Source organism: Callorhinus ursinus, unplaced genomic scaffold, assembly GCF_003265705.2.
Source record: "Callorhinus ursinus isolate GAN/ISIS: 27379988/994484 unplaced genomic scaffold, GSC_fseal_2.0 scaffold1, whole genome shotgun sequence".
NCBI lineage: Eukaryota > Metazoa > Chordata > Mammalia > Carnivora > Otariidae > Callorhinus > Callorhinus ursinus.
In genome coordinates this window covers 138,348,342-138,365,368 of record NW_027397063.1, presented here as the reverse complement: position 1 = coordinate 138,365,368, position 17,027 = coordinate 138,348,342, and the positions used below count along the sequence as shown (strand labels likewise).

General features: G+C 39.3%; 1 protein-coding gene across 4 annotated transcripts in view; it reads right to left on the bottom strand.

Annotated features, from left to right (window-relative positions):
• The window catches only part of ULK4 (unc-51 like kinase 4), a 608,666-nt gene that overhangs the window by 374,344 nt on the left and 217,295 nt on the right, over positions 1-17,027 (bottom strand). For all 4 annotated transcript variants that reach the window (XM_025883716.2, XM_025883719.2, XM_073901588.1 and 1 more), the window contains 2 exons: positions 10,492-10,543; positions 10,295-10,389 (listed from right to left, as the gene is read on the bottom strand). In XM_025883716.2, coding sequence (XP_025739501.1) covers positions 10,295-10,389; positions 10,492-10,543 — 147 coding nt within the window. The remainder of the gene's footprint in view (positions 1-10,294; positions 10,390-10,491; positions 10,544-17,027) is intronic.

The window sequence follows — 17,027 nt, the reverse complement described above, 5'->3', positions numbered from 1 at the left end:
GCCAACCAAGATATGCCTTCAGCCTTCCCATTTTTTTTTTTAACCCTAAAGTTTTTACACCCTCTGCCCGCCTTTGAGTCTCTGCCAAATGCAAGTGATGGTGCTGACTTCTTTGCTACAGCAAGCTCTGAATCCACAGCCTCTGCTTGTCATCATTCAGGTGGTCTTCCCTGATCTCCACCTTCCTCATGGTACCATATGAACACAGATGCAGAACATAGTCCCTTTTTAAGGCCTGAATTTAAAATCTCACAAGTTGTCAGTAGGTACACCGGACTTCACTGAGGGCTTGGGGTGATGCAGATTTTATAACATCAACACCGACAATCTGCAATTAAATATTAAACGTCTGGTTTTTAGTTGTGTTTGAATCACCTGCACCTTTTTGTTTTACTAACCTTCTCCCCGCCTCCCCACAAGCTATGGGGATCCTGCCCTGTTGCCTGTCTCTTCTAGGCTCCCTCTTTGTTCCGGCTTTTTTTCCTCTTTTCTTCTCTCACTCACCCCCGCCCAGTGCCTGTTCATTATTTACGCAAATTTTACTTATCCTGCCACCCCCACCCTTGTCTATCCAGGCTTCGAGGCGGCTCCTAGATCCCCACCTACAAAGGAAGCAAAAGTCCAATACAGACCCATCTATGGTCTAATGGTTATAAAAAAGCCACGAAAATGTTCCAAGGTGACAGCTCTTCTTGGTCTTCCAGCAGACCATACTGCCAAACATGCAAAGAGGAGGTCCCTCTCCACATAATCTGAGACCCACACCACTCCCAGAGATCTCTGTCCATTCTCTCTTCCAAATATACTTTTAAACAGCACTCGTGTGTTATTTTCTTTCTTAACACCCCCTGATTTATTAAGTTTGTAATTTTAATTCCAGTGTAATTAACATACAGTGTAATATTAGTTTCAGGTGTATGACATAATGATTCAACAATTCTATACATAACACCCCTTGATTTTTATCTAAACCAGGAGCTAAGTTCCCTTAGCACCGGAGAAATTCAAATCCTGTATCATACCAACACAAAGAATGATTACTGGTTAATCATGTTACAGAATGCTTCTTGATTTTAAAATCATATATGGGGAATGCAGTCTGACTCAGGATAAAACTCAATCTGCATTTTGAGAAGTCACATTATAAAGGTATGCTTTCATGACAATCCAATGCCAAATGGCAACAATGCAGCAGAGTAATAAAGAAGAGAGGAAAAGGGCAAAAACCTAAAAACCCTCTTTACCAAATCACTTTCAAGTCACAGCGAGGAAACCATGAGAACAATATCAGATGCTGTGTATGACAAAGAAATTATTCTACACCTTCAGTTGGCTTTGTTCATTGGTACGAGGTCTCCCTGTTAAAAACAAGAGACTGAACCATCGGAGACAATACACAGTACCTTCACAGTAGCTTTTGCTGCTGTGAAGTTAGATGTTTGTTCATCAGCACTCTCCTCTTCTAGAATCTTCCACAGAATTTATAAACATATACACCATTTAAGTAAATACTACTGCAACTCTAATCAAGCTCCCCTGCACTAATGACTTCGATCATGAAATTCCACCATTTGTTACTTATTTTAGTTGTAGAGATAATACACCTGTGTATAGAGCAATCCAAGGAATTTTAATATTTAATTAATGCTTGCAGCATTGCTTTCTTATTAAACAAAGACATTCGTCTGTGGTGGAGGTCATTTAAGGACATGTCCTAAAAACAGAGTTGTAGATCACTTTTTTAAAAAATGCAGATTCCCAAGTCTAGGGACTTTTTATTTCTTTGCTCCAAAACGGGGCAAAAGCCCATATTCAAAAACTCTGTGTGCATGTATGCACATGTTGCCGCTAATGATCCTCAATGTCCCAAAAGTAATGAACACCTGTGGCTTAGGGATGCTACTGACAGCGCTGGGACACTTAAGCTAAACAATCACAAAGGCATTGAAATATGTAAGTAACACTCCCATGGCTAAACCTTACTTCACTTGTTCTTAAAGCCACTGATGGCCGAGGTGATACTTTATCATTTAACAGACTTATTTTCCATTTTGAGAAATGATGAACATGCAGCTCAGTAGTTTTAAACTGTAAATAACCATGTAACCATATTCAAATTTTCTTCTTTTCACAAAGAAAAAAGCAACAACCTAACCTATGGAAAGTGTATTTCTGAAATAATCATTTATGATGAAAGTATGCTTCATACTGTTATCTTTGTAGAGGGGTGTTTTTCCTATTTTTTTTTAATTTTATAAAGGAAAGTACATCATTTGAAAAGTGAAGTTTACTATTCTAGGCACTCAATTAAAATTCTTATCCTACATTTGAAAATTAATCACCACTTCCTTCACTGCAGCAGGCCTTGGAAAATCTGGTGCCTCTGACAGCACAGTAATTAACATGTTCACACCAACTGCCAGTCCCCTATCCTTCACACGAAGTAATTGGACATACAGGGAAAACATGCCTAAGACATGAATTCTACCTCTGCTAATGGCAAAGCGGGTCATACAGAACACCCCTTTTGAGGAGAACAACTAGGAAAACTAGACACAACTTGCTTAAATCTTCTTTACAATATTAAATACCTAAACAGATGTTAAGGAATTCCCAAGGCACAAGAGAGTGACAAAATTTCAGAAGACTGGCCTTTGCTATTGGCAATACCGGGACTGGGAGACACAGGCAGTCTCGTATACTACTGGGAGGAAAGCAAAATAGTAAACCCTAGGCATTTATCCTTTGATCCCACAATCACTGCTCTGGAAATATGCCCTGAAGATACACCTCCAACAACAAGAAACTGCATATGCATGAGGTTGTTTATAACTGAAAAATATTAGATACTACCTAAACATCCTAACACACGAGATGGGTTGAATAACCTACGATCCACGTACACACAGTGGAGTACTACACTGATCCAATGAAGAAACAGGAAGAGCTCTATGAACTGAAATGGAGTAATTTCCAACATCCATTATGAAATGAAAAAGTAAAGTGCACAAGAATATAGCATGTTATCTTTTATATAAGAAAGAGGCAGACATCTGTTCTCTTCACAAAAAAGAAACACTGAAGGAGAAACCAGAAAACAATGAAGCCAGCTACCTGTAAGAGTAGGGAAGGCAAAAGGGATATATGCCCAGGGGAAGGAAGTGACCCTGTTCTGAATACATCTTTTTCTATAGCTTTGGCTTTTGGAAGCATGTTAATCTTATACATATTCAAAAAATAAAATCAAAAAGCATAGGAAGGGGAAAAGAAAACCTACAACTGAAAGCAAACTGAAAATAAATCAACTGCATTTCAGATGAGCATGATAACCACACTACAAGGGGAGGAAAGGAACCAATCCCAGTACCTTATGAACACAGCATTGAGTATACAGCCCCAGTCTTGCTTGGGTGACATCTGGGAGGCAGAGGAGAGGTAGGAATTCCCTCCCCGATTCCCTGATTTCATTAGGTTTGTTTTTGTATTGGTGAGGGTAAAGCAATTCTGGAATAATTACAGATGCATTATACAATTAAGCAAATGAGAGAATGTGTTGTTGTTGGAAGCCAGAATTTTTACAAAGGAAGAAGGGACACACAAATATGAAATGGGGGAAGGCAAGAAAGAACCATGTGGACAAGGACTGGATTTGAAGGGATTAACGTGAACTCATGATTTCAAAATACATATATGTGTGTGTACAGACAAGTATATGCAAGCATGCATGTATCATGTGTGTTCATATGTGTATATACATGTATCCATTTCCTAGCTCTATGTATACCTTTCCTAGAAGCTCAGACATCCTAGGAAGGAGGAGCACACTTAGGGCCCTAACTAATGACACCTCCCATGAGAAGGAGCCAGGGCTCCTCAGAGAACTGACTGGGAAATGACTGGGCCAGGGCAGGGAAGCTAGAAGCTGAAGCAAGAAGATCTTGTGCCGGAAAGTTTAAAACAAAATCACTCAAAAAATGATGGGGTATGTCACAAGGACACAGCAGCCAACTTGAAAGGCTTTACACTGGCCAAGTCTGGTATAATTTGAGCACCAAAGTAATTTTAGTAATGAAGCCACTGATAAAAACAGGAATCTGTGGTACACAGAATGATGGTGGACAGAAAGATGTCCACCGTCCTTATCCCTGAAACCTGATCATTCCTGGTCTTACACAGAAGTGATTTTGTAGACATGATTACGTCAAGGACCTTGAGGTCTTTATCCTGGATCAGACAGGTAGGCTGAATGTAAGAAGATCTCCTTAGAAGAGAGAGAAAGGAGGATCAGAATCAGAGAAAGAGATGTGTCAACAAAAACAAAGGCCAGTGAGGCGCATGAGTGGCTCAGTCGGGTTAAGTGTCTGACTCTTGGTTTCAGCTCAGATCATGATCTCAGGGTTGTGAGATCAATCCCCGCGTCAGGCTCCGCACCAGGCATAGAGCCTCCTTAAGATTCTCTCTAGGAAAAAAAAAAAAAAAAATGCAGAGGTCAGAGAGAGTGCTACACTGCCATCCTTGAAGATGGAAGAAGGGGCCATAAGCTAAGGAATACAGGCAGCCCCTGGAGGCCAGAAAAGGCAAGGAAAAAGAATTTTCCCTTACTGCTTCCAAAAGGAACACAGGTATGCTGACATCTTGATTTTAACCTTAAAGACCTATTTTGTACTTCAGACCTACAAAACCCTAACATAATAAATCTGTGTTGTTTTAAGCCACTTAAGTTTTGATAATCTGTTACGGAAGCAATAGGAAACTAATACAGAATACAAGTCCATACCAGTGATTAATAGATATGCTAATTCATATTAGTTACTTTGCAAAAAAACAAAAAAATGCTTATATTTGCCAAGATCTAAATACTTTTTAACTTATCTATGAAAAATATTTTTATATTCATGTAACCTTTTTAATTCAATATAACATACATAAAGGTATATTAATCCTAGGCATATGTCTCAGTTAACTTTCACAAGATGAACAGACTCATGTTAACTAGCACCTGGATCAAAACGAGACTTTACCAGACTACAAAACCCCCTTGTAGTCCCTTCCAGCCACTGCCTGCCCCAGGAATGACCACTATCCTAACTTGTAATAGACAAACCTGTTTTTAAATTTAATGCAACTGCTACTGGGTATTTACCCCAAAGATACAAATGTAGTGATCCGAAGGGGTACGTGCACCCCAATGTTTATAGCAGCAATGTCCACAATAGCCAAACTGTGGAAAGAGCCAAGATGTCCATCGACAGATGAATGGATAAAGAAGAAGTGGTATATATACACAATGGAATATTATGCAGCCATCAAAAGGAATGAGATCTTGGCATTTGCAACAACATGGATGGATCTGGAGGGTGTTATGCTGAGTGAAATAAGTCAATCAGACAAAGACATGTATCATATGACCTCACTGATATGAGGAATTCTTAATCTCAGGAAACAAACTGAGGGTGCTGGAGTGGTGGGGGGTGGGAGGGATGGGGTGGCTGGGTGATAGACATTGGGGAGGGTATGTGCTATGGTGAGCGCTGTGAATTGTATAAGACTGTTAAATCACAGATCTGTACTTCTGAAACAAATAATGCAATATATATTAAAAAAAAAAGAAGAAGATGATGATAGCAGGAGGGGAAGAATGAAGGGGAGTAAGTGGGAGGGGAAGACGAACCATGAGAGATGATGGACTCTGAAAAACAAACTGAGGGTTCTAGAGGGGAGGGGGGTGGGGGGATGGGTTAGCCTGGTGATGGGTATTAAAGAGGGCACATTCTGCATGGAGCACTGGGTGTTATGCACAAACAATGAATCATGGAACACTACATCAAAAACTAATGATGTAATGTATGGTGATTAACATAATAAAAAAATGGAAAAAAATTTAATGCAACTGTACTATGATATTTTGTATTTGCCAGCTTTGTCTCATTATTAACATTGTGAGATTTATCCATGTTCTTAAGTATAACTATAAATCATTTCCTTTGCTACACAGTATTCCATCATGGGACTATAAACCATAATTTATCTATCAGACTGTTGATGATGGATATTTGGATAGTTTCCTGTTTGGAGTTACGAGCATCCTTCTATATGTACTTTAGTGAACATATGCTCATGTTTCTTTCTTTTTTTTTTTTTTTTTTAAAGATTTTATTCACTTTATTTGAGAGAGAGAGCACATGAGACGGGGGAGGATCAGAGGGAGAAGCAGACTCCCCGCCGAGCAGGGAGCCCGATGCGAGACTCGATCCCGGAACTCCAGGATCATGACCTGAGCCGAAGGCAGTCGCCCAACCAACTGAGCCACCCAGGCGCCCTATGCTCATGTTTCTATTGAATGTATATTTAGAGGTGAAATTGCTGACTCATGGGATATACTATATTCAGCTTCAATAGCTACTACCTGTTTTCCAAAGTATCTGTACCAATTTACATTCCCACACTCTACATCCTTACCAACTCTTAATTAAAAAATCTGGTTTAATTAAAGGTAAATTACTCAATATTTATTAGCTCCAGGCTTTAGCTTAAAACTTCACAAAAGGGCAGGATTTCATTTTTTAAAAAAAGGGTGGGGGGGATTATGACTTAGCTTAGTTTTTTAAAGAAACTGAAATATATTTTAGGTGACTTAACTATATTATTGCCAGAATTTTCTAATAAAGAATCACCTTTATTTTTCCCTTTGCTATTAGTATCATTTTTCTGAAACCACCATGAATGGGAACAAATTCTTCATACAATCCAAATCATTGTGTATTTCTGACTACTCTGTAGGCCACACCGTTGATTTCCAACTCTGAGGAACGAAGTGGTCTAAACTCTGGAAAGAATCTGAGTTAAGCAACTGTGCTCATCAAGAATTAAATGCATGTAATCACTTCCACATACTAAAGTATTGATTAGCAGCCTTGAACACAATTTGTGCTAACATTTCAAACAATGTCATGCTCCTTGCAGTGCTGGATCTTCAATTTCATGTATTCCAGTCATGCTCAAGAAGAGATAATTAGAAGATTTCCCATGGGTTACAGCATTAAAAAATATTTTATGAAGCCCATGAGTTGCAATGGCCCTTTCCTATCATAATACGGGCTCTAATTATTATGATGGCATTTCATGTTTTGTAAATAAACTAAATGCCTACCTATATGTAAGTACAGATACTTGTTAACACTGGATCTTAACATATTCTCCATGAGGTTACTATTCACTGGGATAAAGAATCAATAAGCAACACTGGAGCAAGTAAGAGCTCAATGAAAGACTCGAAATCATTGCTGAGAAAGTGACCATCACAGAGTTTCTGGTAATAATGGTATGATTATTTGGATTAACCCTCTCACTGAAAACAGTGCAAGATGCCAGATAAAATATAAAAAAAACCAAAATCTTAAAAGTATTTGAGATCTGAAAAAGACAGCAGGGGAACTTTCAGACCAGTTTCCTGAATGAAATAACTAGTGAGTAGAGTAGACCACATGAGCACATACCTGATTGTGCCACGGAGGTGCCTACCAGTAACACAAGCGCACGCTCCGTGGGGGCCACCAGGGCCAGAAAGAAAGGTGTGAGTCCAGGACTTCCCAGCCTATGCAGTTTTGTATCGTCTCCTACCCTGAGCTGGGCACTGAGAAGAGGGGAGGTTATACTCTCGGAGTAATAGAAAAATCATTCTAGTGATATAGTGATCAAGTCACCAAGCCCTCCACACACATTCACACTCCTGGGAACTGCTGAGGAGGCTGCCCTGGGAAGTTATGATCTCAGACCTATAGTCTATTTTACTTAAAGGTCTGTATTTTACTTAAAGAGAGCTGCTTTTTAAGTTCAGCTTTTAATAAGTTAATATGCATAATGTAAATTTTAGGGTAAGCAGTAAAAGAACAGGGAGTACCTAAATACTAACATTCTACAGAGAAAATTCAATGCAAAAAAAAAAGTCATTAGGAAGAAAGATAAATTGGAGGTGAGAAAAGAGAAAATATGTATGACAAAGTCTGAAAGAAGATGGTACAATGAAGCCCAATATACTAACAATTACAGTCAATGTAAATGGAGTACATGCTCCAGTGAAAAGTTAAATATTGGTCCAAATTAGACTTTTTAAAAATGCTATACAATATTTACATGACACAGATCTAAAATATAAGGAAAGAGCTGTTGGAAGGAAAAAAATGAAAGAGCTATATCAGCAAGTATGAAGCAAAAGAAAGTATGTGTGATTACATTAAATGACACAGAAGAGGCCTTAAGGCAAAAAGCATAACTGGAAATAAAGGTCACTTCACAATGAAACAAAGGTCAATTTCATAAAATGACACAAGAATTTTAAATTTTCATGCACCTAATAACATGGCCTCAAAATACATAAAATAAAAACAATTACATAAGGAGAAATAAATTCATAATGGCCTTAAAGGAGACTTATACACACCTCTCAGTAAGTTATAGAAAAATGACACAGAAGTCAAAATCAAAATCACAGAAATACCTTGACAGGCATTTCATAAACAAATATTCTTAAACAGCCAATAAACATTTGAAAAATAACTCAGCTTCATTAATAGTCTTGATCCTACTGTTCAAAACTATGGTGAAATATCACTATATATTCATTCATTAAAAGCCTGAAATAACAGGAGTTGAGAAGGATGTGGGGATCAGGTACTGCACGGCTGATGTGAATATAAACTAGTACCACCTCTTGGAAAACACTATGGCATTTTCTAGACAAAATGAGTTTTTAAATATTCTATAACCACTAATTTCATTCCTAAGTATGTATCCTAGAAATACTGCATGCTTACGTGGTGCAAAATACAAAAACAAGAATCTCCACAGCAATATTTTGTAAATGCCAAAAACCACAAAGAGCCTAACATCTACCAAAAAAAAATAAATAAGTAAACTGTGATATCTGCATAGACTCAGATTTCAACACTGAGATACAATACACTGATGAAAAATTAAACCATAAAGATACTTAACAACACAGATACTCTACAAAGACTGAGCCAAAAAAGTGAGTCACAAATGAAGACATAATGTTGATACAAAGTACAAAAGCAGACAAAACCCATCTACATTGTTTAGGAATGCATACACAGGCCTACAAAGGAATACATGCGAATGATTACTATGAGTGTCAGAACAGTGGCCCCTCTCTGGGAGGAAAGGAATCATGATTGAGGGGAATTCAGGGCTATGGTCATGGCTTTTTAACCAAGTGGCAGTTTCTCAAGCACTGGCTTTGCAGCTATTTGTTAAACCACACACATTTTAAGGCACTTTTAAAGAGGAGGAGGAGGAGAAAGAGAAGAAAACAATCATAAATTGGTAGAAATTTTCTAGCCTTAAAAAATAATTATTCCCTCTCTCTTGAAACATGTGTCCTCAGAGTCCCCAGATGCCAGGTAAGAAGTCAGGCCACCCAGAAGTCCCTCTGCCGGAGAGGCCACACGGAGGATGCAGGGCGCCTGAAGAGTCCCAGCTGGAGGCAGACATGTGAGTGAATGAGCCCTCAGATGATTCCAGTCCCAGGCGCCACTGAGTACAAGAACTTGAAAGACCCCAAGTTAGAACTGCCTTCCTGAGTTCAGTCAACCCCTAGAACCACTAGAGAAAATAGGAAAATGATAACTAGGGTACTCATCTTACCTGGCTTCTTCTCTTGCGACTTTCTGTGAGTGAGAATGAAATCACATAGCCTCTCCTCCCTCCTCTAAAGTCAGCACTCGACTCACCTAAGGATCGCTCTAAGGCAGAGCTTCTGAAATGTGTGCAATTTCACTGCCCAGAAGACACATGGCAATTTGTAAAGACCTTTCTGTTTGTCACTGAATGGGGAAGGAGTATGCTACCCACATCTAGTGGGTAGAGGCCAGGGACACTGCGAAGCATCCTACAATGCCCTGGAGAGCCACCACAACAAGGAACAGTCCATTCCCAAATGCCCATAGTGCCAAGACTGAGAAACTCTGCTCTAAGAGTTTATGTGGTTGGGTACAGCAAATAACCAGCAAAGAAGCAAGAAGAAGCAAGCTGGGAGTAAGGTGTGGACCAGAAGGGAAACAGAATAACGAGCATAGGCAATCCCAAAGAAGTCAACAAGGCGGGAAGACACTTCTTATGTTCATCTCATCGGGGGGGGGGGGGGGGGGCAGCTTTTCTGAATGGTTATTTCATGTGAGGAACATATATGATCCAAACATATGTAAATTAATCTCTTTCCATACAGAATTACCAAGTAAACAAAAAAAAAATCTCCTCACAAGCTGTTGGAACTGACCGTAGAGCAATAGTCTTTCAACAAAATAGGGTACTGTATTATCGCTTCAAAAGCCGACAACGTGATCTTGATAAATTCTTCCGATGCCATCAGTCCTAGGGATACAGTTAATTATTACAGATGTTGATTTTCATGTGCAAAATCACGATATCAAAGTACCTCAGACAAAGACATAAACTGTCCCATGGTCTACTCACCTATTGCTCCATCTATGTTAGTTTCTCCTGAGTCTACAGATATAATATGACTCTGTAAAAAATAAAAATAAATGAAGATTTCAAAATAACTCTGAAAGAAAATATAGATAATGTTTTCCCCAAAACGACACCTGTCCTTCTTATTGAAATAATTCCTGGAAGGTATTACATACCATATACAATTTATTAAACACTATAATCATAGTCTTAAAATATGATCATATGAAATAATATATATTATAAACCGTAGTCATTTTTAAACATACAGATCACTATCCATGATATTTAATGTTGGAATAAATTCAATAGCAATAAAAGCACAGAAAGGTCAACCTATAAAAGTGAGGAAAATCCAATTAATACATAACCATTTCCAATATGATACACTTATTCAATCGCCGCCTTGGATGTTAGTAATCAGGTGAAACAATCCTCTCAAAGGTCAAGCCTTATCTACCCTGAGTGCACATTGCATCAAGATGCAGTAGTTCAAGCACTGCCTTCAAAGTTCACCACTGTTGTTAGTCCCTCCTATATGTGTCCTACCCGAACCCCAACCCCAGCCCCATGCCTCCGTGCAGGATGACCCCCAACACTGTTCTAGAGGCAGGCCTACAAAGCTCAGCTATGAAGGAAGGAAGGGAGGGAGGGAGGGAGGGAGGGAGGAAGGAAGGAAGGAAGGAAGGATGGATGGATGGATGGATGGATGGATGGAAGGAAGGAAGGAAGGAAGGAAGGAAGGAAGGAAGGAAGGAAGGAAGGAAATTTTTAAGAAAAGCTTCTTCTAAGGAAGAGATACCATAAGTAAAATCAAAAGACAAATGTGGGCAGCCTCCTCAGCAGTTCCCACGAGTGTGAATGTGTGTGGAGGGCTTGGTGACTCAGTCACTATATCACTAGAATGATTTCTCTATTACTCCGAGAGTGTAATTCCCCCCCCCCCCACCTAGTGCCCAGCTCAGGGTAGGAGACGATACAAAACTGAGTTTTGTATGCGTGAGTTTCCCAGTCCCCAGCTGAACGCACCACACAGAAGAGGTACTCTGTGAACATGATCTGAATGAAACAGTAATAATAAGCAGCGTGGCCATGTTAGTGATGTGCGGAAATACTACAAAAGAGTTCTGGCCCCCGGCTCATAAAAGAATACATATATAATATTTTATATATAATAACAAATAGCAAATAAAGTATAAGATTACCCTGAAATAGAAAAAAACAAATAAGCAATTAGTCTGGAGGGAAAATGAGTCTACTTGGTCCAATGGTTCTTCTCAAAATACTTGGTAAAGTTATTTACTAAAATACTAATGTATAGTAACAACTATATATAACAATATAAAAGAACGTATGTGTAGGCTTTTGTGCTATAAAAAAAAAAGAAAATTAAAGAAAATCCTTAAACCCATATTTGAGTTAAGAACTAAGACATTCCAGGGGCACCTGGGTCGCTCAGTCAGTTGAGCATCCAACTCTTGATCTCAGCTCAGGTCTTGATCTCAGGATTGTGAGTTCAAGCCCTACGCTGGGCTCCATGCTATACTTAAAAAAAAAAAAAAAAAAGAACTAAGACATTCCCAATTCTTTGCATGAGCTTCCTCACCCCATGTCATGTTTTTGGAGATAACCACTGTCATGAATTTATCATTTCCTTGGCATTTTTTAATAGTTTTACTAGACTTGTGTCCCTAAATTGTATATTGTTTGGGTATTTTTGAACTTCACTGAAATGGTATCAAACTGTACACAGTTTATACAAATAGGACAGTATATAGCCATTAAAATGTGGGGAAAAAAGAAATTTTTAAAGTTATGGGAAAATACTTATGAGTCAAAATTAAATAGAAAAAAACTGGGGTGGCTGGGTGGCTCAGTCAGTTAAGCATCTGAACCCGTTCTGGCTCAGGTCATGATCTCAGGGTTTTGAGATCAAGCCCAGTATGGGGCTTCCCACGCTCAGCAGGGAGTTTACTTCCCCTCTCCCTCTGCCCCTCCCCCTGCTTGCTCTCTCTCTCACTCTAATAAAATCTTTTAAAAAGTTAAATAGAAAAAAGAATACAAATCTACATACACACAGCATAATCTCAACCACATGTATCAGTGTAGGTCATATATATCTATATGTTACACACAACAGTTTTCTACACACAGATGCATATATGTGAATTGAAAACACTCTAAGTAAACAACAATATGTTAACAATGGGGTTGTTTTTTAGAGTGGTGGAGTTATGGGTGCTTTCTCCTTCAAATCTCACTATAATTTTCTACATTTTCTTGAATAAGCATGTATTTTATAATTTAAATAAATAAGCACAAATTGCCTTTAAGACAAAACCTCAAAGACATATGCTCTTTGAAAGCTGAACATATGAGACACTTTAAATTGTCTTTTTCAGTCTATGACTACAAAAACAAAAAAAGATTAAAAAAGAAATAACTGTAATAAATAATAAAATAAAATTTTAAAAAGGTAATGTAAGCCTGTCACGATAATTTGGCTGAAATAGTTTCACAAAATTCCAAACCGGGCACATAACTTTTGCTGAGTAAGTATGGATTTGATGTTGAATAAAATATCCAAAGAAAGATGTCTTTTGACTTAAATAAATCTATTTAAAAGTCTGTGGATTACGAAGTAAAGAAAGAAGGCACAGCACAGTGTTTATACTATGATCTCTCCTGTGTATATATTTTTAAATATAGATCATACACAAACACAGATGAGGACAAAAATTCTGGAGGAAGAAATAAAAGGAAAGCACTAACAGAGGTGCTGGCCTGGGAGGTGGGCTTTCACGCTTCATTTTCTGCCCTTCTGCAGTGTTGGAATTTTCTAGCCATATATGTGTACTAATTTTTTTTTTCTTTTTTGGGGGTGCCTGGGTGGCTCAGTCATTAAGCATCTGCCTTTGGCTCGGGTCATGATCCCAAGGTCCTGGGATGGAGTCCTGCATCGGGCTCCCTGCTCAGCGGGAAGCCTGCTTCTCCCTCTCCCATCCCCACCCCCCCCCCGCTTGTGTTCCCTCTCTCGCTGTATCTCTCAGTCAAATAAATAAATAACATCTTTAAAAAATTTTTTTTTCTTTTTTAATGTCATGGAGGATTATCTAGATAGTGAAATTATGGGCGTCTTTTAACTTATTTTCCTTATACTTCCTATTTAATTAAAAAAAATCCCTCCTGAATGTTTCATTGATTTACCAATTTTAATGTCTTTTGATATATTTCTTCTTCTAGTAAGCATGAAGGTGTATAAATTAGGAAAATAAGCTAGATGCACCAGTGTGCAGAGAGAGGGCTCACTTGAGATAAGCAGTCATGAATTTAAAGTGAGACCAGTTACAAAAAAATAAAGAACAAGAAAAAAAAAATTAAGTGAGGCCAGTTATTTCATTGAGTTTTTCTCTAGCCATACTTAGCCCCTCAAAGCAGGAGGTGGAAAATTACATTGAGCCAGAATTAGAGTTTGCCAGAGGACGACACCGGAGGAAGAAAGCAAAGGGAGTTACAGGTATGTGTAAAGCAATAATGGGGGCTGAACAAGGGACTTGAAGCTGAGTGAAGAGAAAAGTGAAGTTGGCCCTTGAGAGGGCAGGATGGTGAGCGGAAAGTGCTAAGACCAATTTAAGTCCAGAAGAATCGAAGGGCTGCTGGACATGGGGAGCAGAGGAAGTGAGGTGAAGATCAGTGGTGGTGGCCAGACAGCGAGGCGCTGGAAAGGTCATGGATGCAGACAGCTGAGAGAGGGAAGACAAGCTCCTGAGGGAAGAGGTGCTGGAGAGGCTGAGAGGTCGAGGTGTTGGAAGGATGGTCCATAGTGAAGTCTGGCTTTCCAAGAGCGTGGACAGATGCAGCACGGAGACATTAGCAGTGAGCTCAGTGCTGGAAGATTCCGAGGAATGAGGGGCAATGATCCAGGAATCTGTATGAGCACAGCACAGGGCATAACACAGGCCACCTTCTCATGGCACAAGCTTCAAAGCTGGGAGTTTTAGCAGAGCAGCAGAAAGGAGGGACACCTGCCCCACAGCCAGGCTCCCCGGTGGAGGAGTAGGGGGCAGAAAATGGCACCATCTAGAAGAAAAAGCTGCACCTCCAGTGCAGGCTGGGGCTCTGCAATATCATTCAGTACTTCAAAGAAGCTGGGAATGAGCTCCTGCAGCAAACTATGTATATGATTTAACTCATGGTTCATAAAAAGGGGGGGTGGGGACTCATAACAGGAACACCTGTGTGGCAGTGAACAAGTACATAGTAGCATATTTTTTAAAAATGTAAGATGCACTCTCTCTGTTGTATCTACTGCAACTGAAGTCAAAACACTTTAAAAATCCGCAGAAGGCAGGGAGTAGGTCTCTTTTCAAATAATTATCTCAATGCCCAGGATAAGTAAAGATTTACTAATAATGGAAATTATAAATATACCTTTGTATAAAAATCTATCAGAATCATTTTATCATCTTGCATTTGAAAATTAGAATTGTGAGGTCTTTTTTTTTTTTGTATAAAACTGTAGCCACCACACTGCCATTATTGCACTTTTATAAGTGAAGGAGGCCAGGACTTCAGAAGAAAACCACAACAAAATCCTTTTCCTCAGCTCATTAATCAAGAGCATTTTCAAAAGGACACAAGAAACACAGTGAACATTAGGTTAATACACATCATGAGTTCCCGAGCATACTTCCTTGATGTCACTGCTTCCTATTTCCCAGCCCAATTCAATGGAGGCCCCACAGAACTATGGTATTCACCACAGGATTTCCCCATAGCACTTCCCCAGAGGTTCACACTATCCCTAGATACCTTTTTTTTTTCTTTTTTAAACTGGGGAGAGAGGTGGGTATGATGACACACTGCTTCTTTTAATCAAAAGGGAAAATAGCAATTATCAGCTATGTAGCCCTCTTTTGCCTGGACCCTTTCAAAGCTTAAAAATGGTTTAAAGGTGCCCCACTAAATTGTTTCCAAATACTCGCCTCTTTAAAACATAAGACGACGAAAACTTCATTTTAGTTGGGAAAAATATGTTCACAAAATGTTAATTCCTATACTCATGTGTCCATACGTAAGAAGTACCCCGAATTTTTCTACCAAAAAAATAAAAGAGGTCTATGGGTCAAATAGGCAACCCATGCCTGGTGCCAGTATGAGGAGTGAAACCAACAGGAAGCACACAATTCCACTGCCCCCTCCAGCCTGGCTCCTTCGGGACCCTTCTCACGAGTGGCCACCGCACCAGCCTGACTACTGTCTCCATAGCTGTGGAAGGCAGGTCAGCAGCTCTTGGAGAGCTGCGTTAGAGGAAGCCCAAAAGCTCTGGACAGCAACTTGCTGCCACTGGATACAGCTACTAAATATGAACCACACTGGAATACCTCAAATTCAGGCACATTAAGCTATTCTACCAGATATATTTCGAAAAACACGAAAAATAATATTTATCTCCAGACAGAATAAGGCTTTCAAAACACAGTACCAAATACATACACAAGAATGACGTGCGCCCTCAGGCCACCAGGACAGAAGGTGTCCTGTGCTCTGGACAGTTTCTACAGGACTGCTCTACAGAAGACATACAGCTGTGCAGCCCCCTTCTCTCCTCATAACAAAACAAAACCAACAGACAAAACCTCTCAAATAAGTTCAGGAAACCCTTGCCAAAGCAAAATTTAAAAGAATTATTTCAGAGGCTTTAATATGCTAATCTGCACTGTGAATTTCTATGAAGCTGGAGGATGTTAGATGAGTTGACTTCACCTGGTGGCATCAGTTGGGCACTGTGACTTCAATAATACCTTTAGCACCTTCTAGATAGATTATGAATCAATTCACAGAAGTAACAACCCTCAATAGTTCATAATATATGCACAAGAACTCTGTAGATAACTAAATTCAAGTCCTTCATTTTAGTCAATACCTCTTTCCCTTTACTAGTTTTTCATCAAAGCCATCAACACTGAGTATAAGAACAATGAACACATACAGCTAAGGCAAATAACAGATGTGATGAGGAAAATAATGAAAAAATTCTGGGACTGGCCATGATCCAAACTAGGAAAACAGCCTGAGGAAAGCCCAAAGATCTTTTCCATTTTATTTGCCTAAACTCCCTCTACCTGAGTGACATTATCTAGGGAAAAAACTGCTAAAGATTTTCCAATATCCTAATTATCTCTCAACCAGGCAAGTTATTTTCCATTCCCTAAAAGGGCCTATATTAAGAAGACCCTACAGACTACCTCCCAATCCACAGAGTTCACCCATTCTTGGGAGAAGATGAGGAAATCCCTCCTTGGTGTGGCCTCCTCCCTTGTCCCGAGCATAGCGTTAGATGGAGCAGATGTGTTCTCCCTAAAATACACACACATAATTCCTGAAAGTCCATAAAGACTTTCAGTTGAGACATTTGCTGGTTCCTTGAAAACCTAAACTGTACTCAGTTAATGTAGGCAGAGAAAAGTACTCCACAGGAGAAAAAAAAATAAGAGAACAAACACGGACAAATACCTGCATCCCCAATAAACACTGTG